The sequence below is a fragment of the Chiloscyllium punctatum genome, chromosome 15, assembly GCF_047496795.1.
Source record: "Chiloscyllium punctatum isolate Juve2018m chromosome 15, sChiPun1.3, whole genome shotgun sequence".
In the NCBI taxonomy this organism is placed as follows: Eukaryota; Metazoa; Chordata; class Chondrichthyes; order Orectolobiformes; family Hemiscylliidae; genus Chiloscyllium; species Chiloscyllium punctatum.
Window position 1 is genome coordinate 32,943,622 of NC_092753.1, and position 25,703 is coordinate 32,969,324.

Here is a 25,703-nt window from a genome sequence, read left to right on the forward strand (position 1 = left end):
CCCAGATTTTTATCACCTTTTTTAGATTAGATTAGATTAGATTAGATTAGATTAGATTACTTACAGTGTGGAAACAGGCCCTTCGGCCCAACAAGTCCACACCGCCCCGCCGAAGCGCAACCCACCCATACCCCTACATCTACGGGCAATTTAGCATGGCCAATTCACCTAACCTGCACATCTTTGGACTGTGGGAGGAAACTGGAGCACCCAGAGGAAACCCACGCAGACACGGGGAGAACGTGCAAACTCCACACAGTTAGTCGCCTGAGGCGGGAATTGAACCCGGGTCTCTGGCGTGTGAGGCAGCAGTGCTAACCACTGTGCCACCATGCCACCTTGCAACTACTATCCTCCTGAATGAGGAACCAGGTTCCTGCTGCTGATGGTTATTCAATCATCCCCATCAGCCTCCACCAAAGGCCACAGCAGAGAATGGAGAATGGTAATATCATTGATAGCATTAGGCTTTACTCTTGGGACCCAAATTCAAATAATCCATCAAAGTACTGGCTAGAAAAATACCTGAGACGTGCTGACATTTTTGGAACTGTAATTCAATCAGGAGTTCAGAAGAACACAAAGGATGCAAAAAAACAGAATAGCAAAAATAGCAATAGAAAAGACTTATTTTTTCAATTGTAGACATACATTGCATCAAAGTAAAATCCTAAGTTGTCATCTTTATTCTTAACATTTCTGTATTGTCCAACATTAGCTCATTTGAGTACCTTCTTGTGTTGGACATTTTTTATATTAAATGTCATGGGGAGAATTTTTGAACCCATTGTTAAGGTCTCTGCTTTGATTGTCAAATTTATATCTTGGTCTGGCTAGGGACAAGTAAATGGTTTTGATTAAATTTTGATAAATTTTACATCCCAGGTACTTAGTAAGAAAATAAAACTACATGATTCCACAGATTTGAACAAACAGCGTAAAGTACACAAAGTTAGAACAGAAAAACTATCTACTTGTATTCTTATAACTTGTACTCTAACATTTAGAATTAACAGGAGGTAAATATAAGTAATAGACAAACTGTGGTGGAATGCTTCACAGCACAACACATAGTAAATGTGGTCCAGAAAGGTTCTGTGGACATATTTTCTCACTGACAAGGGATTCTGGGCCTTCACATTTTGGAAGATTTACTTTCAGAATTCTTGTAAAGGCTTCCCTGATACAGACACCCTCAATGACTGCTCTTGTCCAAGGAATTCAATCTCTTCCTCTGTGATTGTACTCCACTGGATTGCCAAGATGACACTCAAGCACTTATGCATGGGTGCAATTACTGCTCTTTTGTAGACAGCCAGCTTCACGAAGCTGTTACTGCCCCAGGGATTTCTCCACCTCCAATATTCCTTAGCTGCACCAACCAGATGATGCTTTTCTGATTAATTGACTGAACTGTCAGCTACACTGAACTATTAATGGCTTACAGGAATTTCTTCTGTCCTTGAGTCTGCTAATAACAGCTGCCTGAAGCCATTTCTTTGCTTCAGCACTTTCTCAGCTCCAAATGTCAACTTTCTTTTTCCCCAGCAAACATGCCTTTCAGATAAATTGAAATCTGAGAACTTTATTAAGCTCTACCATCTCTGTAACAAAATATTCTGCATCAGATCCTATCTTTAGGAATTAATGAATGTTTTAAAGTCAGTTTAGCTTGAATAAGCTCCCTTTAGACTACCAATGCAACAAGCTTCAGCTATATAAGTTGTTCTTATAGCTCCACGTTTTCATAGAAGTTCATAGAATCCCTACAGTGTAGAAACAGGCCATTTGGCCCACCAAGTCCACACCAACTCTCCAAAGAGTAACCTGCCCAGACCCATTCCCCTACCCTATTACTCTACATTGACCCCTGACTAATGCACCTAACCTACACACCGCTGAACGTGATGGGCAATTTAGCATGGCCAATTCACCTAACCTGCAGGTCTTTGGATTGTGGGAGGAAACCCGCACATATCTGGGGAGAATGTGCAAACTCCACACAGACAGGAATCGAAGGCTGGAATCGAACCCAGGTCCCTGGTGCTATGAGGCAGCACTGCTAACCACTGAGCCACTGTGCTGCCCACAAATTTTCTGTTCTGATTTTGCTGAACATGAGTAAACTTCTGAACTACCATTTTGTATTTGGTATTTTGGCAGTCTCTTAACCCCAACTTTTAAATTACTTTTCCTTCTTTGCTTTTAACCTTTTTGAAACATAACCTTTTGAAACTACTCCCTCAGGTGCTATATTTGCGTTTATTCCTTTTTTTTCACTGTTAAAGTTTAATTCCTAACATTTAGAAATGAAGACTCTAACACATGATCTATGAGCTAGGTATTCACAACACCATCAACCTAGATGATGCCAATGCTAGGGTTTGAACAGTTTGAGCCAAGGGACCTAGGGGTGCAGGTGCAGAGTTCCTTGGAAGTGGAGTCGCTGGTAGACAGGGTGGTGAAGGCAATTGACATGCTTGCCTTCATTGGTCAATGCATTAAGTACAGGAGTTGGGATGTCATGTTGCGGACGTACACAACATTGGCTAGGCCACTTTTAGAATATTGCATTAAATTTTGGTCTCCCTGCTACAGGAAAGATGGTGTTCAATCTGAAAGGGTTGCGAAAAGACTTACAAGGATGTTTCTGGGTATAGTCGTTGGATACAAGTTGACTTTGTTGACTGCAAGGTCACTGTTTGACCCAGATTAACAACCCCAATCAGGAAAGCTCTGGCTGACTAATATAACCAGGGGGATTCAGAAGCTCCTCCGTTCAAGGGGACTGACTCTGAGCTGGCTGGCCACAGCCAGTGTACTGTGCACATGTCAATAAAGGATGACTTGGTGACTGGATACCATCCTCTGTGCAGTTATTTCACTGGGATTGAAGGGTTTCAGTTATAGGGAGAGGCTGAATAGGCTGGGGTTATATTCCCTAGAGTGTCAGAGGCTGAGGTGTGGAGAATGAGAGGCATGGATACAATGAGTTGTCAAGGTCTTTTTCAGAGTCCAGAACTCTGGTTTAAGGTGAGAGAGGAAAGATTTAAAAGGGATCGGAGAGGCAACCTTTTCACAAATAGGATGGTGTGTGTATGGAATGAGCTGCCAGAGGAAGTGGTAGAAGTAGGTATAACATTTTAAAAGGCATTTGGAAGGGTACGTGAATAGGAAGGGTTTAGAGGGATGTGGGCCAAATGCTGACAAATTGAACTAGATCAGTTTAGGATATCTGGTTGACATGAACGAGTTGGACCGAAGGGTCTGTTGCCATTCTGTACGTCTCTCTGACTCTGACTTATTCACTTGACTTCATATTCCTAGTTTATGCACATCACTCTATCTGTCGAGATTGCTTAGCGGCTGCATATTACTGCCCATTTTGTACAGTGGAGGCCCAATTAAGAGTTCAATTTGCACAAGGCTGTTACAGCCTAGAGATAGATTTACAATTGAAACTGACTGGGGGGTTGGGGGGTGGGGTGGTGGGGGGAGGGTGGAGAGAAGCATTTGTGATATCTGCATTTGTGGAGGCAAAGGGTCAGCATTTAAAGTGCCCAATGCTAACCAGTGCCTCCTGGGATTAGCCTTAAAATACAAAGAGATAAAATTGTTTTGTTCTCACGTTATCACATGAATAACACATACCTTCTGGGACACTTCATGAGTAAAGCAGCATCACTGCCAGCATGCTTATCATCACTTACCAGAAGAACACAAAATTGCATTACGACTTTTAGTATGTGGTCAATTGTTACTGACACATAGCCCAGACTGTGTGGATTGTTCTAGTTTCTTAAGTGTTGTAAAGAATTTGGAAATATTTCTTACATCACTATGTTTTCGTTTTAGTATAGATTTTTGAAAGCTTTTTGTTTTGATACGAAAGTGTTTGTAACCAGATATACCATGAGATCATCAGCTGCTTACCACTTTACTGTAAGTAGGATGAAAATGTAATTATATATAATCAAGCTTGCTAGCTTAGATAAGCTGACAAAAACTGGCGCAGGTCTCCTGAAATAAAAGCTCTAAATTTAGGCCTGTGATAGGTAAAAGGGAAAAAACATTGGAAGTGGAGTGGGATTTGAAAATGCAGAGGTTGTCACAACCTGTCAGGTGTATTCCATCACTTAAGGCATGCTCTTGAATTACTGGGAAATATGCTTTGCAGACTTAAAAGAATTTGGATATTCATAACAGGAGATCGCTAAGGAGCGTGGACGCATGACAATGTTTGATTTCTGGTACAATCCTCATTAATTAAATTTCAATTGTGTTTAACTTTCTTTCATTCACGGGATGAAAGCGTCATTAGCTAGACTGGCATTTGTTGCCCGTCCCAGAGGCCCTTGAGAGTCAGCCACGTTGCTGAGGTTCTGGAGTCACGTGTAGGCCAGACGTGGAAGGATGGCGGTTTCCTTCCCCAAAGGGCATGAGTGAAGTAGATGGGTTTGTCGGACAGTCGAACCTTCCTTGCAGATTTTTAGTGAATTCAAATTCCACCATCTGCTGTGGTGGGATTCAGACCTGGGTTCCCCAGAACATTACCTGGGTTTCTGGATTTACAGTCCAGCGATAATACTGCTCAGCCATCACCTCCCCATAGTTAGGTGCAAGTGAACGGCATTAAGGTTTTACGGGAGCAGACATCAAGAGATGCTCACAACCTGGGGTGTAATTGAGTTAGGATGTGCATTTATGTTGTTTTTCTTTCAGTTAATAAGTGTTAGATTGAGTTAAGAGTGGCTGTGGTTTTATCCTTCGCTGACTTCAAAGTGACCACTACAACAATATGAAGCAGTCTGTTTTGGGGAGAAGATGTTTAGATTCTCATCTCTTGGATTTCTTTTCCTTCTCTGAGCTCTCTGTCACCATCACCCCTTCAGAGCAACTCTGGCTGCCCTGCCCCGGAGAACAGCCCTTGTCGCCTGTTGTCTGCTTATTGCAGTCCCCATGCTGAACCTTTCCTGTGGTCCTGTATATCGACCTCAAGTGGGAGCACTGGAGTACCGCCTCACTCAAATATTTGTTCGTCGTTCTCAGGAATCATTCACTCTTTGGGTTAAAGGGAAGCACTACATACAATGCAATTTAGCTTGCAAATAGAGTTAAAACCAACTGTAATCAGTGGGATCTGTACTTCCTACTTTTAATAGCAAATCCTGGGAATCTTGACACAAAGCATCATGAAATAATTGATTATATGATCTGTTTGAGGTTTTAGTTGAGGAATAAGTCTTGCCCTGCACACCTAGAGAGCATCCTTTTAGTAGATCAACCAGATTTTAAGCAGGAGTTTGATTTAATATCTCATCTGAAAGTCAGGACCCCTGATGTCCCCTCAGTCCCATACTGGAGTGCCATTATGGATTATGTGTTCGGGGCTCTGGATTGGGATTTGAGCCCATGGCCCTCTGACTTGAGGACAAGAGTGTTATCACTGAGCCGAGTCTAATGCCCAGCGTGAAAGAACTAGTCGAAATGTCAGTACACATTACATATTAATACTCCCATACTAAAGACAATGTGCATAAAGTGCCTGACAGGCCTGAGTATGAGCGGTGATGGAGTTAAGCTGCTGAAGACTTCCATCCTCTCCCTAGAAGCACAAAGATGTCAATTAAAAGTCTTCGCCGGATTTGGGATTTATTGTAGTTGACATTTTGAAGCTTGTTGAAGCACATTTGGGTAGGAAGTCTAACCCATTTATTTTTTTAAAAAAGCAAATCAATTCTTATACAAATTTTCTAAGTTCTTCAAAAGCAACTTTGCAAGATGCATCCAGTTTTTACTCTTGACGATATTTACAAAACTAATGATATTAGAAATAAAACTTATTTTTGGGCAAGTTTGATTTTTAATATGCTTCAATAGTTGAGCTTTGAAGCGGCCATGACACCAGTCCTCAGGGAGGTGATAGTAACTAACCTTGGCTGGTGGTTTGCTTAAAACAACTGTCCTTCCAGAGAAACTGCTTTTTCCTTTTGCTACTCATAGCATTTTAACGTTATGTGGTGCTCAGAATGTCTTTTTTTTTTGTCCTTTTGAGGATTAGAATTGTATTAGACCATTTTGCCTATTTCAAGCATCACTTTCAGCAATGAAACATAATGCGGGCATCTTGTCTGTCATTTTACTGCAATACTCCTCCATGCCCCATTGACAAGTATTAAACACATTCATCAGTCCATTGATAATATTTTCTAATTCTGTCCTGATTTTATTGGCAAATTTTGGAGACGCCCTTACAATTATCACTCACCTTCATGGTGTGCATGATTGAACATTGCGTATTCAGCATCAGATTTACAGATATAATCTTTTCCAGGTCAATGAAATTGGCCAGTGTGCAGTCAGGCCAGCATGTTCCCTGACATCATTTGGTCTTGCCCCTGAAACGAACAATTCTGGGCAGGAATCCAAGTCGCCCACAGGTTCTAACAGACCAGTCCCCTCATTGAGTCAAATTCTGGTCTGAGGATAGAGTTGAAATGCAGAGTCCAGTGTAGCTCTCAGTTGGTAATGAGAAACTGCACCATTTCTCCACTATCCAATTAGTATCACTCCTGTGCCCCTTTGCACCAATGCCTTGCCCAGATACCTCATTGATTAAATGCCTGATGAGCTATGCCAGTCAGATCAGTGATGTCCACTTTCTTAACAGAGTTTGGAAATGATCCCTTTTGGAGAACTTGTACAAAACCCCTTTCCCAAAATCTGCACACCACTGCAACAGTGGGATAAAATGGGGTTAAAGAGTGTAGTGCTGAAAAAGCACAGCCGGTCTCGCAGCATCCGAGGAGCAGGAGAGTCTATGTTTCAAGCATTTGGAGCAGCACGGTGGCTCAGTGGTTAGCACTGCTGCCTCTCAGCGCCAGGGACCTGGGATTTATTCTTGCCTCTAGGGTGACTGTGTGGAGTTTGCACATTCTCCCAGTGTCTGTGTGGGTTTCCTCTGGGTGCTCCAGTTTCCTCCCACAGTCCAAAGATGTGCAGGTCAGGTGAATTGGCCAGGCTAAATTGCCTATAGTGTTTGGTACATTAGTCAGGGGTAAATGTAGGGGAATGGGTGTGGGTGGGTTACTCTTTGGAGGGTCGGTGTGGACTTGTTGGGCCAAAGGGCCTGCTTCCACACTGTAGGGAATCTAATCTAATCCCATAGACTCTTCATCAGGAATGTGGGGTGCCTGGAGGGGGCTGAGAGATAAATGGGAGGAGGGTGGGGCTGGGGGTGTGAGGTAGCTGGGAATGTGATAGGTGGATGAAGGTGGGGGTGAAGGCGATAGGTCAGAGAGGAGGAGGATGGAACAGATAGGTGGGAAGGAAGATGGACAGGTAGGACAGTTCAAGACGTCGATGCTGAGTTGGAAGGTTGGATCTGGGAATAAGGTCGGGAGAGGGGAAATGGGGAAAGTGGTGAAATCTTCAGGAAGTGGTTGAAGAGCTTCAGGGCAGAGGAGATGACCTGGGGAGGGGGGGTGGTGGGTGCAGTGAGAGAGACTCACTGAGATCTTTGTGGAGGGAGGAGGAGAACTTTCAAGTAGGCACCCTTGGAAGAGGCTTCGCAGTAAAATTGTAATCAACTCAGAGAGTGAGGACTGCAGATGCTGGAGACCAGAGTTGAAAGTGTGGTGCTGGAAAAGTACAGCCAGTCAGGCAGCATCCAAGGAGCAGGAGAATCAATGTTTCAAGCTAAGCCCTTCATCAGGAATTGGGGGAGGTGAAGTGGCCCAAGAGGGCTAATAGATAAATGGGAGGGATGGGAGCTGGTGGGGGGGGGGGGGAGGAGATAGCTGGGAATGCGCTAGGTAGATGAAGGCGAGGGGTGATGGTGATAGGTCGGAGAGGAGGGTGGAATGGATAGGTGGAAAGGGAGATGGACAGTTCAAGAGGGCGGTGCCGAGTTGGAAGGTCTCTTGCCCTACATTCAGATACACAGCAATATATTAATTCAACAATGATTTTAGTGTCGAAAAAGGTCCATTTATGCATATGTATCCAATCATTTAAATTCTATGACCCTCTGTCTTTGAAATTTAAAGTAAGTATATAGAGTAGATTTTGTGGGCAGCACATTTCACCCTTCAACTGAATTGTCCCATTCTTCCAACCTTCTAGCTGACTCCATAGTTATCTAGAAAAGTGAAGCAGGTCAGGCAGCATCCAAGGAGCAGGAGAATCAACGTTTCGGGCACGAGCCCTTCTTCAGGAAGGCTTCCTGAAGAAGGGCTCGTGCCCGAAACGTCGATTCTCCTGCTCCTTGGATGCTGCCTGACCTGCTGCGCTTTTCCAGCAACATATTTTCAGCTCTGATCTCCAGCATCTGCAGTCCTCACTTTCTCTATAGTTATCTATTCAAATGTAGGCAGAGAATCACCTGCAAAGGGTGAAGAGGTCGCCATGTTAATTAGTGATGATGCTAACACAATAGGAAGGGTTGTCTATGTTCAGGAAACTAGGATGGAGAAGCGGTTTATGTAAAGATGAAAATTAACAAAGGCAAAAACCCACTGGTGGTTGTGTCGAGTGTAAGTTAATAAATGGTGGGAGCTTGTCTGAAATGTGGTAATTAGGAGAAATTTCATGACAAATAGTTTGGAGAAACCAGATGGACAAAATTAGCATTGTTGAGTTCACAGCATGTTTTGGGGATAGTTCCTTAGAACAACAAGATTTTGAACCAACTGGAGAGTAGGCTGTCTGAGTCCAGGTATTGTACAATATAAAAATGAATTAATTAAGGTGTCTTCAGTCTTGAGAATAAAAGTCACATCTTATAAATAGCTGTAAATTAGGAAATGGAAAGGACCCTCAAACTAGGGAAGTTCTTACTGAGCCACAGTTCTTACTAGTCCTTGGGTCCAGTCAGACTTCATCCTCGGATTCTCATCGCAATGGGCAGTGAGATGGCTAATGCTCAATAAAAGCAAAGCGCTCTGCAGGTCTGCTATGAAACAGAAAGTACCGGAGAAACTTGGCAAGTCTGACAGCATCTGTGGAGCGACAAACAGAACAAATGCTTCTAGTATGACTCTTCTTCTGAACCCGTTCTGAACCATTGAGTACAGGAGCACATTTGAATAGCCTACTGCTCATTTCTACTTCTGTGTTGCTGTTCTGGTGCTGTTCTCTTGCACAATATGTAAACGTGCTTACCTCCGTAGCTTTGCTGATAGCAAGTCTCATTCACCCATTATCCCTATGCTTGAGTTGCATTATGAGCTGGTCGGTTTTAACATTCTCATCCGTGTGTTCAAATCCCATTAGAAACTTGTTCTTCCTGCTTCTGTAATTGTCTCCCAAACTAACGATCCTTCAGTATCTAGGTCCTACCCCAATTCTGGTCTTTTGAGCAATCCTGGTTTTAGTCAGTCCAGCACTGGCACCCATGCCTTTTATCTGTCAAGGAATTCTCTTCTATACCTCTACTGTTTTTCTTTTTTAAGATGTGTCTTTAAATCCACCTCTATTGTGTTCTAAGCTTTTTGTCATCTGTCCAGATTATCTTCACCTGTGACTGTGTCATACTTTTACTAGTAATGCTGAAGTGAAGTGCCTTGGCATATTGAAGGTGCTATATAAATGTAAGTTGTTGTTGCCTATCTACCTGCTCTGTCCTTTTCCTGTAACCTGTTCACTCACTTTTGCCCTTCTCTTGTCTTTCTCGTGACCTGTAATCCAAGTTGTTGACTTCACAATCAAACCTGATGAAATGTAAGTGAAAATAGATATTCAGCAATATAATACTGGTGCTTAAAGGTTATTGTTCAGTATGAAGGCTGACGATCTCTGATGTCAGATGAAAAGTGCACCGCGTGGCTGTGGAGGGAGTGTTTAAGTGCCACTCGAATTTGTAGTATGCTCCAAAATTTAAGGAAAGTGCTTGGCCATTTGTAAAATCCTGGTGTAAGTCAGAGGGTATTCCAACAATTAGGTCTGTCTTTTTTCCCTGTTGCTGAAGTTACTGAGAATTCAGAGGTAATAAAATCACAAATCAAACCTTCATCTATGAAAATAAATTCTATAATTCTGAATACCAACTGAAAATCATCTGTTTGCCATCTCTGATGGTCAGGTTCTTGTTTCAGTGTCACAGGATGCAGTAAATATTTGGAAGTAATGTCCATCTTGGTCTGTACAAGTTTAAAACAAGCTTGAGAAACAGCTTTCTGTTGTGATCATTGAAGGACTTAGCAAAGTCGGTGTTTAAGAAGTCTGACTCCAACTCTCATTCTGCACTGCTGAATATTTAATAACATATAGATTTCTTTTTCAAGTGTACTATTTGTAATTTGAAGTATTGAGCATTGTCAGGCTTTCATTAAATTTGGAAAGAAAATGCTTTAATCTTATTGATTTGGCTACAGGGAACGACCAGTTACATTAGTTGTTTAGTAGTAATGAATGTCTTGCGATGAAGCCATGCATAAAGAATAATTATTACAAAATTGATATTCTCCTTAATCTCACTGTTTTCTCCATTTGCAACACTACCTCTAACTGAAAAAATTCTACCTCCTCCATTACATAATAACTGAATGGTGGCAAGATGAGATTAGCCAGGGGATATTGTTGGTAGGCTCACTTGGAACGTATTTGCCGCTGTTCAGTACTTTCAGCATGTCTTCAATTAGAATCTCACTGCATAGAGAATTGTACATTGCATCCCTGGCAGAATTCCAAGGCATTTTGCAAGAGTGCCATCATACAAAATTTAACTCCAAGCTGTACAAGGAACTGTAAAGAAGATGACAAATGTCTGGTCAAAGAGCTTGGTTTTAAGGAGTTTCTGAAAGGAGAAAAGAGAGAGAATGGCTAAATGTTTAAGATGGAGGATAATGCTTGTTACACTGATCTACATACAGCTAATAGTATCTAATATTTCCAGTTGAAATTGTATCTATCTGTCTACCCCAAAACACTAATTTCCCTGAACAACTCGATAAGTTTGTCTTGAACTTGAGTACAACAGACCTGTCAAATTGGTCATTTCATTGTCTTAAAATAATTCATTGAACTTTCAGATAACCAGATGCTTTATAAATTGGAGTAGGGTTCATTGTTTAAACAGCTTTCAGTTTTTATGCTTAATTATGAAATGCATGTCTACACAACAAATATTTAATAAGTTGAAAATTATGTTCAAGCTAGAATAAATATTGAATTTACAATGGCATTTGCATGTTTGTCTTTTTTATAATATCTAAATTTGAGTTATTTTGAAACTACTTAGAACAATACTTTTTGATAGAACAACATTGTTATAATCAGTTTTGCTGCTCTGACTGTATTGACCTGGGGTAATTACAGAGTGAACGCCACATATCTGAAATGTTGTAAATTCTGCTTTCCTTATTTCACAGTACTGCATTGTCATTCACCTGTGTCTGGTACTGCACGATAGTCACTGCAGGGATGAGCTACCTCTTCCTCATCCAGCTCATCAATATCAGCTACAACATCACGGAAAGAGAAATACGCTTTGCTTTGAGAGACAAAACTGGACAAAAGTACCTCTGTGGACTAATCATAAAAACAGATGAGTACAATCGAGGGCTCATTAATAACTGGAAAGAATTCCTCAAACTTCAACCTAATCCTGCGAAGATAGCCATTGAAGATTTGGTGTAACGCTTCTGGTTTGATTTTATACAAGGGCTTATCTTTGTACTTGACTTGCGTCTGCTGATCACAATGTGTCAAACTAATTATCTTCAACCCAAAACTAGTACTGGTTTTTAGAATAGTTAAATATCAAATGAACAGACAATCAATCTCAAGCTAGAAAACATGTAAATTTTCTATGATGCCTTTTAATGAGGACTAGTTTCCATGGGTGTGATATATTTTGTCTTGAAATTGTCATTTTACAAACATAACATCACAGTATTAGGCAATTTGACATCCATTTTATTGGTTATGTAGCTAGCTAAGTTCTCTGAATTACTTAAATGTTGGGAAAGTCTGGCAGGAATGTTCTCAGAAAGCAAAACGCCAGTAGCCAGGTGAATGAAAATGGTACATGAGATAGAGAGAAACAATGAGCAGTGAATGCAAGGGATATATAAAGAATCAAGATGAAAAGTAAGGCTGATTACATGAATAAAGATCTTGGTAAAAATTAACCGGCATGTATTGGGTGGATGGATCGTAGCGATTGGTGGGTAGAGAACTGAAATGTCCTTAACAGGTATGTGAAACACAATGTTCAAATAGTGGGTACGTTATTATTTTAAGAAAGTTAGTCTCTCAGGAGAGAAAACCAAATAAAATTGGAGGTGAAGTTACAATTCAGGAGTTATACAGTTAGATTCATAGATAAAAATCACACAACGCCAGTTTATAGTCCAACAGGTTTATTTGGAAGCACTAGCTTTTGGAGCGCTGCTCCTTCATCAGGTGGTTGTGGAATAGAAGATCAAGACACAGAATTTATAGCAAAAGTTTACAGTGTGGTGTAACTGAAATTATATATTGAAAAAGTCCTGGATTGTTTGTTAAATCTCTGATCTTTTTAGAATGGGCATGTTGGTTTCAGTTCTTTCGTTTGTAAATCTCCGAACTTTCTTAAAGTTACATTCTCAAGTGAACTTTAATAACAGGTGACATGTCGGCCCAGATAATGCATTGAAGGTGTGAGGCTGTCTGTGTTCCAATGTTCAGACTGATTCTAATCTAAGAGAGGGATTTGCAAAATCTTACATGGATTCATGCAGTTTTTGAGCAAAATAAAATGTAATTCTGCAAGTACAAGTTCATCCCACAAACCTTTGTGTGTATGCGTGGGGGGCAATGCCTGTCTGTGAGAGAAAGTATGTATGTGTGTGTAAGGGGATATAGGTCTTGTGAGAGTGTGGAAGCATATGTGTTAGAGAGGGCGTGTGTGGCGCAGTGGGGTCACCTGTAGTCTGACATGAACTCTAGGTCCTGGTTGACCCAAAGTCTCTCTCACTCTCCTACAGACACACAGCGACACTCCTACAGAGATACAGTCTCTCTCTCTCTCTCTCTCTCTCTCTTTCCCCCCCCCCCTCTCTCTCTCTCTCTCTCTCTCTCTCTCTCTCTCTCTCTCTCTCTCTCTCTCTCTCTCTCTCTCTCTCTCCCCTCCCCCCCGTCTCTGACACGCACATCTTTAACTCTGACTCATACTCATACACATATCCACAGATACTGATTGCCACCACCCACACTGCACCGCACACACAGACAAGTTAGTGGGGTAAACTTGTACTTGCAGAATTACATTTTATTTTGCTCAAAAACTGCATGAATCCATGTAAGATTCTATAAATGCCTTTTTTAGATTAGAATCGGTATGCTTAAATGGGCCGACATGGCACCTATTATTAAAGTTCACTTCAGAATGTAACTTTAGGAAAGTTCTGAGATTTACATATGAAAGAATTGAAACTAACATGCTCTTCCTAAAAGATGAGAGACTTAACAAACAATCCAGGACTACTTCAATATATAATTTCAGTTATATCACACTGTAAACTTTTGCTATAAATTCTGTGTCCTGATCTTATACTCCACAACCACCTAATGAAGGAGCAGCACTCCAAAAGCTAGTGCTTCCAAATGAACCTGTTGAACTGTACCCTAGTGTTGTGTGAACTTTGTCCACCCCAGTCCAACACCGGCACCTCCAAATCACAGTAAGATTCATGGTAGTGTAGTAAGTAAAATATTTTGATTTAAATTGTGAATTTGTTTGAGCTTCTGTTTTTCAGAATTAAAGTCAAAATCTTGTTTTCCTTTGGCCAAAAAAAATGGTTTTATAACATGAACTTTGCTTGCAGCAATTCGAAACAAAGTTGTCAAATCAAAAGCGTTGTTAACCGTTAGTTTACTATAAACACATACACACACAAAGATATCCAATGGAAAAGCTTCATGATCCCAAAAGCTACCTTGTGAGAGAATCAGCACTGATGCTACCTCAATTGTACATTTATCTGACCGTCTCCGTTTTGAGGCGATCTGGGATGCCTACTATATATGGCCTGCTTTACTGCATAAGCATATTTCCATCAAGTTATCTGCATGAATACTGACCGATTGGGTGTCAGTCTCTGTGCAATAACTGGATTGATTTGAGAATATTCATGTGATAACTATAGAAGTTGTGCTTTTAGCTGACAATATGAATATACTGAAGTTTTCATTTCTTGAAGTTGTGTTGTTGGAATTGGAACCATGCATATATACAAAGGCAACTAACAACAAATGCTGGAAATTTCAAATCAAAACAGGATATTCTAGGAATGCTCACCAGGTGAGGCAGCATCTGTGGTGAGCGAAACAAAGTTCACTTTTCAGGTAAATGATGTTCTGTTGAAAGATCATTGATCTGAACCGTTAGCTCCTGTTGCGCTTGCTACCTAAGTCACACGAACTGAGCATTACCAGCTCACTTTCATTTGAATTATTGTACTATCAATTAGATTAACAATTTTGAGTTTACAGTTGAATAGAAGTGATTGCTATGAAGAAATTGGTATCAATCTTGACATCAGATGTAAATATATTTTTAATATTGTTCGGTACATATAACATTTCAGAAAACCTGAAATAAATTCTCAGTTTAAAATTTTCAGCATCTCTGAATGCATTTGTGAGTATATACGTTCTGTACAATGTCTTATTATAAATTATTGCTAGGCCTGCAAAAGGCTGGTAACTTTTAGAAAACATTATAAATAGATTTAAGAAATCATGCTTTAGTACGAGTTACTATTTAAAGCAGTGCAAAAATGTGTCTGTTGTGGGGTTTTATGGTAGTTTCAAATTTCCATTGCAAAGTGAGATTGCATGTGAGATTAACACTTATGATCACTGACTGTAGTGAAATATTGGGTTAATTTCATATTTTTTAAACAAAAGCAATTTTCCATTCTTGTTGGCCATTAATTTTAAACTTTCAATCTAAAGCAAGAGTTCAAATTATTCCAGATTTTTCAAAAGTTCCAAATTTAATTTGTTAGAGCTGTTTCAAACTCTTTAAATGACATTAGCCTTCATTATCATTTCATTACAATGAGATAATAAGTGGTCAATTGGCCCATTAAGTCTTTGCTGCTGCTTTCGAGCAATCTGACCAGACACATTATCCTTGCTCTATCCTCAGAGCTTTGGAAGGCTATTTATCTCAAGTGCCCAGCCAACTTTGTTTTGAAAACATTGATAGTCTCTGCTTCTACACCTCTTATAGACAGTGAGTTGCAGCTTATTAATGCCACTGCTTGTTTTGCTCTCCTTGGCCATACAGTTTCCTGAGATTGTACCCCTTGGAACTGAAATCTGAGCATCTAGGTTGCAAGCAGTTTTGCAGGCGAAGGCTAACAGCACAAACAGGTCAAGACAAAACAAAAGGCGTCGAAGTGTAAGATATGTGAAATGTGAAATTCCATCCTCTGAAGGTCTATACTATTTTAAAGTATTTTGTTTATCCCTGAAATGAGAATTTGTTCTAATGATAGGAAACAAGCAGTGTAAATTTGTTTTTGAGAGGCTGCTCTACAACAATATTTTTGCAGATTTTTAAATTAAGCAGATATCAAGTCAGGTTATCTGACTTCAAAGGTGTTGTTGGATCATTTGAGCTGCACTGACTCTCAGATGGTACAATTTGTCATATATTGTTCATTATTTAGATTTTCTGTATGTAACATTTTGTCTTTTTGATTATTGTTTGGAGGCCTCTTCAGAAAGATAATTCGGAGCTTGTTTTGTGCTATCGTAGTAATTCTTGTTATGTTTTTTGAGGGTGTTCAGCTTCACATGTTGTAATTTGAGAATTAAGTGTTGGTTAAGATATTTAAAATCGTTGGATACAATTTATCTTGTTTCCATTTATCTCTATATGCTTAGTTATATTAAAGACTGTGTCTATTTTAATTAAAGTTTCTCTGAAACTAGATCTTAGTAAAACAACAGAGATGCAATGCCTTAATTAATCTTGGCAGGTAGAATCAAGTAGGTAGTGTTCCTGTTGGCATGCCATATGCATCAATACATCATTTCCACATATGAAATCGAGTTTCTGACTCAGTATTAATGCTATCCATTGATGCAATGCTCAACATTTTTGTATGGAAACCTTGTCATTCTTATTGTTTTTTTCTGAGATGTATTGTGAGTTACCATTTAGTTAAATGTTAAATACATTTCCCATAATGTGACATTCCTATATGATCCTTTAATGCAATCTTGTGTTTTTTTGAGAAATATTGTTGTAACTGATTGTCAGTCATTTATTCCCAGTAAGTAAAGCACAATAATCAAGAATATTTTTGATTCATAACCAAAATATCCATTTTTCAAACATTAAAACCCAAAACAAGACCTTAACTTCTGGAAATGAGCAGAAGGTATTTAACCTGAAAAATATAGCATCAGTTGCTGTAATCACATTTTCTATAGTTGTGATTCATGGCCAAATGAAATTTGACATTCTTATTAGTGTCCAGGGATGTGCAGGTCTGGCAGCTTAGCCATGGCTTTTAAAAAAACAAACATGGGGTTATCGGAATGGGTGGAGGAGGTGGTGTTTGGGATGCTCTTCGGAAGATCAGTGCAGGCTTAATGGGCCAAATGGCCTCATTCTACACTGCAGGGATTCTGATTCTATCTCTTTAACAATACATAGTGTTCCTTTAGTTACAGTTGGATTGTTTAGTCCATCGAGAGGGGTAAAATGGGTAGAAATTAAGGCCTGTGGAAAAAGAGCAAATTTTATACATAATTGAATATTTGTTGCTCAGAAATATTGCTTAAAATATTTATTCTCAAACTTCAAAATTTCATAGCATGTGGGATATTAGTTTGATTTTCCGTACGAACGATATTAGATAAATCCCTCATTGTAGTCAATTCCTATCTAAATATATAAAATGTGTTTAAAATTGATAGGTGCAAGTCATTGTACAATTTATTGTATAACTGAGATTTTTAGAAAATGTAGAACTTTTAATAGAATTCCAAAAACGGCTAAATAAGCAGATTTTTCTGTTGTGCATTTGTGTGTTGATTCTGTTAAGATGTTTGAATGCACTTGTAGTTTCAGATATTACATACAGAGACTTATCTACTGTGCAGCATTACAGTTGTAGCCCTGAAAAATTGACATTGATTATGAAGAAAAAGGAAAAGCTCATGTGAACAATTGCTACAAAAACAAAATATTGCAGATGCTGGAAAGGCTCCGCAAATGTGGCAGCATTGTGAAGAGAAAACAGTTAATGATCCTACTTGTTACCATCTTTATGCCCATCCCCCACTCTGCACCCACAACCTGAAATAGTAACTCTTGCATTTTACAGATGCTTCTAGAACTGGTGAATATGTCCACAATTTTTTGCTCTTAATGAGAAATTGCTACTAGATGGGTTTGGAAGAAGTCTCATGTGCACTAGTTTAAGCAGCATTTTAAATAGTATCTCGTGCTTTCCACTATGTATTAATGTCCTCTGAAGTGGCCTCTCAATTTATTTGTAATTCAAAATCCAACTCCCTTAAACTGACCGAATCTTCTTTTGATCATATCATTTGAATTATATTTGATGAATTTGGAGTGGGTTGTGCCTGTCTCCTCCAGCAGCAGAGTTAAAAGCAAGATCACAAATCTATTTCAGAAATTCTGGAAAGCTGTCGGATGCAAGAGATTAAATGTTACACTGCAGGTATGGTCATTTTAGACTATTTGGGTGGTAGTCTAAATTGAAGCAGATTAAAGTAACATGCCGCAATGTTATGAAAAATTGATGGCAAATCACTATTTAGTACAAGTATCAACAAATATTTCAAACTTTTCATTAACTTAATAGATCCACCAACAAATTGCTATTTGGATCTAAGAAAGTAATTTATTAAAAATGAACATAAATGGTTGTAATTCAGTTAATATACAGTGTCTATAAATCAGTTATGTGATTTCATTTGCTTCTGATTTGCATAATTTGTAAATTATCCACACAGTAAATTAAGAAAATGCAGCTTTTTACTTAAACATAATCTTGCAATTTCGATTCTCTAGTTGAAAATCTTTACAGTTTCGTTCCAATCAGTTGTTTTATTTCCTATGCCGATTAATCACAAATTGGTAATTGGTTTAGTGTTTTTCTTCTTTGATTCCAAAATGCATTCAAACTATATATCAAATGGATACTAAAGATTAGATTAGACTGTCTTTGACTATCCTTTGATTTACAGATTATGTCTTCTCAGTTATGACATTCTGCCACGGATCTTCAAGTGATTGAGCAGTCTAATTTTATGCCCTACAGATGTTTGCACATATGGGGCACCATGTCCCACAAGCTTGTTGGATCCAGAGTAGAGGGTCGTCTTCCTGTTCTTTCCTTTTGCTGCTATTCTCCCTCACTGTTTAGGCATTAAGACTCAAAACATGAGCTTGATAAGTTGTCATTTTGAGCTCCTTTATGTCACTAATATCAATGCACTCTTGCCTTCAAGGATAGCTTCAGAATGGCTTCAAAGTGTTTTTGTTACTAACCAACCCCCACCCCTGACCACAAGTCATTTGAGAATCAAAAAAAATATTATCAAGTGGGAGAGATGATTGTATCCTGACATTGCCCAGTCTATCAAATTGGATTTTGCATAACTTTTGCCTGAATATTTGTGGAAATTGTTTGCCAGTTCTCCCATGGAATCTGGAGAATTTGGTGAAGGTGTTGCTTATGCCATTTCTCTAGTGCTTTTCACAGTTTAGGTCTCATCACAGTTGGAAGTAGCGTGGTGATGACAGTTCTGAAACTACTTGGACATTTGACTTGTGGATGTCTATGTTGTCAAACATGCTTTGGCGCATATTAGGCGTTTGATCTTCTCATCAATGGTGGCTGCTGAGGTATTGGAAATGCTTAACATATTCCAGAGTTTCTGCTCCAATATATACAGGAGGTAGAATATTTGGCTGATCTGAGTTTGCTTCTGCAACATTAAAGCATCTCAAATGCAGAATTGGCGAGATTGAGTGGCTTGTAATTCTGCTGCAGAGTAGGTGACAGCACAACCATCTGCAAACTATTGATCAAAGTTATGCGATGAAAGCTTGCACTATATTATTTGGAAATTTGGGACCTAAAGTGGACAGAGCTATGTATGGCCTTGATTCATAATTCCATAATGTGTAGGGTCAAGTGGGACATAATTTTAGTTAAAATGCATTCAAATGAAACATTTAAAAACTCAAATGTGAATAATTCAATAATAGAGCAAACAAAATTGGGTACAAGGTATCCCATAACTACAACATGAGAGCGAAATCACAGACCCCTGTCCAAGTGAAGTGGCTCCCCACTCAAAAGAAAACAGGCCTTGCCTATGTCAGGACAAGCCAGAGACCAGATATTTAGAAAGAGAAAACCATACAGCAACAAAAGACTACAGAATTGGTAGCATAATCTGGCAGTCTTCAAAACACCCGAGCCAGAAGAGAAATCCTGAATGAATTAGAAATTATTAAGGGAAATAAACATAAATTGGTTAGGCTGCTTTTGGAATGCTGCATTCAATTCTGGTCTCTCTGCAATAGGGAAGATATTGTTGAACTCTCCAGGCCCAGCAACTTCCTTGTAATTGTTAAAGTTTAAGATTCCATGGGAGAACTGGCAAACAATTTCCACAAATATTCAGGCAAAAGTTATGCAAAATCCAATTTGATAGACTGGGCAATGTCAGGATGCAATCATCTCTCCCACTTGATCATATTTTTTTGATTCTCAAATGACTTGTGGTCAGGGGTGGGGGTTGGTTAGTAACAAAACACTGAAGCCATTCTGAAGCTATCCTTGAAGGCAAGAGTGCATTGTTAAACTTCCTTGTCCAACTGGGGAGAGGCTGAATAGGCTGGGACTATTTTTTTCCTGGAGCATCAGAGACTGAGGGGTGACTTGTAGAGGTTTATAAAAATCATGAGGGACATGGATAGGGTGATTAGCCAAAGTCTTTTTTTAGCAGGGATGGGAAATCCAAAGCTAGAGGGCATATGTTTAAGATGAGAGGTGAAAGATTTAAAAGGAATCTGAAGGGAGACTTTTTAATGTAGAGGATTGTGCGCCTATTGAAATGAGCTGCCAGAAGTGGTTGGAGGCTGGTACAACTACAACAGTTAAAAGGCATCTGGATGGATATTTGAATAGGAAGGATTGAGGGGGATATGTGCCAGTTCCTAGCAAATTGGATAGCTGGTTGGTATGGATGAGTTGGACCTTCTGGTCTCTTTCTGTACTGTACAGCTCTATGACGACATGTCAGTGTGAAATCTTACATATACTCATGCATTCAACAATCTTGTAACAAATTTTTAAAAAGTAAGCGAACTGGGTTAGTGGTTTAAGCATCTCTCAAAGGGGCATTAGCTCGAGAAGATAGCATTTAGTGAATGCAGAAGTTTGTTGGAAAGTAATCAAGGAAAGCTGTGCTAACTGAACAAGGAGTTTTTAAAATGGAAACCAGGGTGATCCTTCCTGAAAATTACTAACAGGATAAAAGGATTGAATCTTGAATTCTGATATTTGTTATAAGACCATTTCAAACAGTTCATAAACAATGTGAAATAGTTTGTTGCACACAAAAGGTAAAAAAAACAAACTTTGATGTTCTTTCAGAGTCATAGTGCTACAGCACAGAGACAGATCATTTAGCCCAAACTGTCCACCTACAGAAACCTCATTTCCCTGAACTTGCCCCATATCCTTGTAAGCCTTTCCTATACATGTATTTGTCCAAATGTCTTTTAAATGTTGTTAATGTACCCACCTCGACACCTTCTTGCAGTTCATTCCATATGTGTACCCCATGCTGAGTTTAAAATAAAGTTGCCCCTCAGGTTCCCTTTTATTCTTGCCCCTCTAATCTTAAACCGATGCCCTCTAACCTGCGATTCACCAACCATGGAAAAAAAGGCTGAGTGCATTCACCCTATCCATGCCTCTAATGATGTTATACACTTACATAAGATACACCCTCAGTCTCCTATGCTCTAAAGAAAATTGTCCTAGCTTGTCCAACTTCTCGCTATAACTCAGGCTGTTGAGGCCTGGCAAATTTCTCCTCTACTCTAAAGCAAGGTGACCAAAACTGAACACAATAATCCAAATGCGGCCTCACCAACATCCTGTACAACTACAACATAACTTTCCAACTTTGATACTCGATGCCCTATCTCATGAAGGTCAGTGTGCCAAAAGCCGCCTTCACTGCCCTATCTACCTGTGACTCCACTTGCAGAGAACCGTGCACCTGAACTCCAAAGTCCCTCTGTTCCATTACACTGCTTAAGGATCTACCATTCTTGTTTAAAGAATATTGGCAGCATCTTGTGAATACATTCATTAACCATGGTGATCAGTCAAAGAAGTTGCAAAACTTGTGGCCTATCAATCCAGGTTTCATTTTGGGATTTGATTTACTATAGCTAGGATCATGAAAGTTGCGTGACAATCACTGGTTGACAATTTTACAGACAAATTCTTGAAAGTGTTCTGTAAGATTTCCTGATATTGCAAAAAAAATTGAAGTGCATGATTCACACTGGATCAATAAAGGAGCTCTCTAGATAGATTTAAAAATTCGATCGAATTATCAAAAGCAAGTGAGAACCCCCACAAAAAATATATTTCCCATCATAGAGAAAATGCACAATAAGAAGTGTGTAAAATTGGTGATTCTTAAATCATTCTTAAAGTGATTAAATAATTGTTTACGATCTACAACTTGTAAATGATATGAATTGTATTCCATTTTACTGATTTTAAAAATATATCGAAAGAACTCCTTTAGTAACCTGATGAGCAGGTTATTTGCTTCATGTTTTAAAAGTAAGGTTTTTTGAAGAATATGGAAAAGATTTGTGGCAAAACAAATCAGTTTAAATGGATCTTCCATTTCATTTGAGGCTATAAACAAGAAATGCAGCTTTGACATGAGTTCTGCTTTAGGGAAGTATTGGAGGAAAGAATAAATGTTGCAAAAACATTGTGAAGTTAGTGCTCAACAACTATCATAGTGAAGAAATGCAGATAAGACGAGATAGAAACCAAATAAATCGTTTCTATTTAACTGCAATGCAGATGTTTATTTCATGTACCTGTACAGTCAACATGTGAATTATGATTTGGTACTAAATGAACATTCGTGTACTTTACTGTTAGAATACATTAACAAAAATTTCACTTAAATTGTGCTTTTAAATCTTTAATTGTCTGTACAATCTTTGGATTCTACCCCGAGGACTGCAAGGTATTCTCTCAGCCTTATAGGTTCTCTGCTAATTCTGAGTAAATTTGAGTTGAGGGAGAATCTAACTGTTAGTATTTGATTGCTATGCCTGAAAATCAGGGAGAATTTCAGCAACTTTCTTCCTCAGGTGCTGTATGCGTTCTTTCTTTTTCACCTCCTCCTTGATAAGCATTGGCAAACTCTTCCATGCTCTGAAAGCTCTCTTGACTATCCTCCTGCAGGTGGGAAATACAAATTAAACATTCAGGAATTCCAAGATAACTTATGAATATATATTGCACTTTTAATATGTTGTTTTTAACCATTCTGAAGTTAAGACTTAAAGCTAACATTTAATTTGGAGGTATTCTGAATTTGTAATGTGTGGGTCTGAGTTACCAAATACAACAAGGTTGTGTACAAAAGCATCAATTTATTTTTACTATATTCTACCAATTGAAGATGTCTGTTACCAATGGTTATGTTGTTCTCCAATTCTCTCCTTCTCCCAACTTGCAATCTTTTCTTCAGTCACATAACCAAACCAGGTATTGAAAGTGGTTCTTGTCAGAGCTGTCAGATAGTGTTGCCATGCTTTCGCCTCTTCAACAGTGCAGTAATCTTTGTACTGTAAGAAAATTATACTTTAGAATCTCACTTCCTCAAAGAATCAAATTATGTATTTCAAATTCTCTACTGTTGACACTTTTACATAATAACATATGGCCCACTCCTCCTCCTATTTCGTTTGGCCCCTCAAACCTGCCCCAACATTGCCCTTGGCCTCAACTCCTTTGTCACAGCTCCTAATAGACCTTAACCCCTTGATATTTCAAAGATCTTATTAACTCCCTCTTTAACTAGCTTCAGTGATCTAGCCTCCACACAGTCTTTGCGGTAGAGAATTCCAGACAGTCACTATTTCTTTACATGTCCTCTTATTCCATAATCATGTCATTTAGTTCAAGAATCCTCCATTACTGGAAACAATGTCTCAATATTTATCCTGTCAAGCCCCCTCAGAATATGGTACATTCCGATAAGATCACCTCTCATTCTATGAAACATTAATGAATAAAGGTCTAACTGGTCAACCCTTTATGATTCAGCCCAGCAAACCTCTTTTGAACTGTATCCAATGGCAGCATACCAGTTTTTTTGGATATGATTAGATTAGATTCCCTACAGTGTGGAAACCGGCCCTAAGGCCCAACAAATTCACACCGACCCTCCGAAGGGCAATCCGCCCAGATCCATTCCCTCCTGACTAACGCATCTAACACTATGGGCAATTTAGCATAGCCAATTCACCTGACCTGCACATTTTTGGACTGTGGGAGGAAACCGGAGCACCCGGAGGAAACCCACACAGACACGGGGAGAATGTGCAAAAACTCACACCGACGGTTGTCCGAGGCAGGAATTGAACTGGTTCCCTGGTGCTGTAAGGCAGCAGTATTAACCATTGAGCCACCGTGCTGCCCAATGGGGACCACAAGTGTACACAGATGTAACCAGACTCTCCTATTTTTGAATTCTAACCTCCTCACAATAAGGGCCAAAATTCCATTTGCCTCCTTAATTATTTGCCACACAGTACACCCAGATTTCTCTCTGGTGCACTTTTTTGGAGTCTTTTTATCCAAAGTGCATGATGTTACACTTTTCTATGTTCAACTCCATCTGCTAGGTGTTTGACCATTTGAAGAATCTTCAAGGAGGTATGACTCTAAATAAATAGGTTATTTCCTTATGACAGCATGCCCCTCCTACCTATTCTTGTGTCCTCAGCAAATTTGCATAGATGACTCTCTGCCTCATCCTTGTGGCATTCCATTAGTTATGTCTTTTCAGTATGAAAATGACCACCTAATCCTGACTGTTCTGTTAACCAATCCTCAATCTATGTAATCTATCCAACGCTGTGAACTTCTATCTTGCGCAATAAACTTTTATATGGCACCTTATTTAATGTCTTCTGGAAATCCAAATACACTCCATCTTTCAGTTCCCTTTTATCAATTATGTTTGTAATATCCTAAAAGAATTCAAAGAAATCAAATATTTTTCTTTCACAAAATTTAGTTGACGAATTGCATCAAGCTGTCTAAATATTCTGATTTTTCTTCCTTAGTAATGGATTCAAGCATTTTTCCAATAATAGATGAATGGCTAAATGGCTGATTAGTTTCCTGCTTTGTCTCCCTTCTAGAAAAGATGTGTCACATAAGCGATTTTCTAATCTGTCGGAACCTTGGTTCTGGCACATCTTGACCAGTTTCTCCACTATCTCTGGATCCACTTCCTTTTAACACCCTTTGATGCAGGCCATTAGATTTTGGTGCTTGTCTGTCTTTAGCCCCATTAGTTTGTCAAATGCATTGTTACATGATCTTTCCACTTCAGACTTTGCCTATCTGTAACATGTTTATGATGTCCTCCACTATGAAAACTGATGGAAACTACTGATCGATATTATCTGTTGAGTTCCCTGTTCCTCATTATTAGTTCTCCAGTTGCATTCCTCAAGAGTCACACCTACTTTTCTCACATCCCTGTAGAAGCTCTTGCTATTTATTTTTATATTTATTACTAACTTATTTTCATCAATTTTCTCCATCTTTATTAACTTTAGTCATCTTGTATAGATGTGTTTTAAAACATTTGAGAACATTTGTAGCTCAGGTTGATGATCAGTCTGTATGTTAGCTCGCTGAGCTTGAAGGTTTTCAGACATTTCATCACCATACTAGGTAACATCATCAATGAGAGTCTCTGGTGAAGCGCTGGTGATATGTCCTGCCTCTCTACAGGTCTTGGTTTCTTAAGGTCGGTGATGTCATTTCCGGTTCTTTTCTTAATGGGAAGGTAGATAGGATCTGTGTTTATTAGTTTTGGTTAGAATGCCATGCCTGTAAGAATTCTTGTGCATGTCTTTGTTTCACCTGTCCTAGGATGTGTGTGGTGTCCCAGTCAAAGTGGTGTCCTTCTTTGTCTGTGTGTATGGAAACTAGTGAGAGTGGGCCGTGTCTTTTGGTTTAGTAGTGCTGGAAGAGCACAGCAGTTCAGGCAGCATCCAAGGAGCAGCGAAATCGACATTTCGGGCAAAAGCCCTTCATCAGGAATAAAGGCAGAGAGCCTGAAGCGTGGAGAGATAAGCTAGAGGAGGGTGGGGGTGGGGAGAAAGTAGCAGAGTACAATAGGTGAGTTGGGGAGGGGATGAAGGTGATAGGTCAGGGAGGAGAGGGTGGAGTGGATAGGTGGAAAAGGAGATAGGCAGGTAGGACAAGTAGCGAGTTTGTTTCAGGACATGGTTGAAGAGCCAGTTGGTGTTCATGTACGCTGGTGGCAAGTTTCTTGCTAATTTGTCCGATGTAGTGTTTTTAACAGTTCTTACATGGTACCTTGTAAATGACGTTAGTTTTTCTGGTGGTATCTAATGGATCCTT

The 25,703-nt window shown here is 39.3% G+C and overlaps 2 protein-coding genes across 7 annotated transcripts in view; one reads left to right on the forward strand and one right to left on the reverse strand.

Moving 5' to 3' along the window:
* Positions 1-16,083, forward strand: part of zdhhc23b (zDHHC palmitoyltransferase 23b) — a 58,327-nt gene extending 42,244 nt beyond the window's left edge. For 2 of the 3 annotated variants that reach the window (XM_072584904.1, XM_072584905.1), the window contains one exon: positions 11,370-12,397. In XM_072584904.1, coding sequence (XP_072441005.1) covers positions 11,370-11,549 — 180 coding nt within the window. In that variant the 3' untranslated portion in view covers positions 11,550-12,397. Of the gene's footprint in view, positions 1-11,369; positions 12,398-15,277 lie in introns of those variants that run through there. The other variant, XM_072584906.1, reaches the window with a different exon arrangement.
* A 6,001-nt stretch (positions 16,084-22,084) lies between these two features.
* ccdc191 (coiled-coil domain containing 191) overlaps positions 22,085-25,703 on the reverse strand; it is a 57,165-nt gene continuing 53,546 nt past the window's right edge. For all 4 annotated transcript variants that reach the window (XM_072584907.1, XM_072584909.1, XM_072584910.1 and 1 more), the window contains 2 exons: positions 22,728-22,882; positions 22,085-22,490 (listed from right to left, as the gene is read on the reverse strand). In XM_072584907.1, coding sequence (XP_072441008.1) covers positions 22,358-22,490; positions 22,728-22,882 — 288 coding nt within the window. In that variant the 3' untranslated portion in view covers positions 22,085-22,357. The remainder of the gene's footprint in view (positions 22,491-22,727; positions 22,883-25,703) is intronic.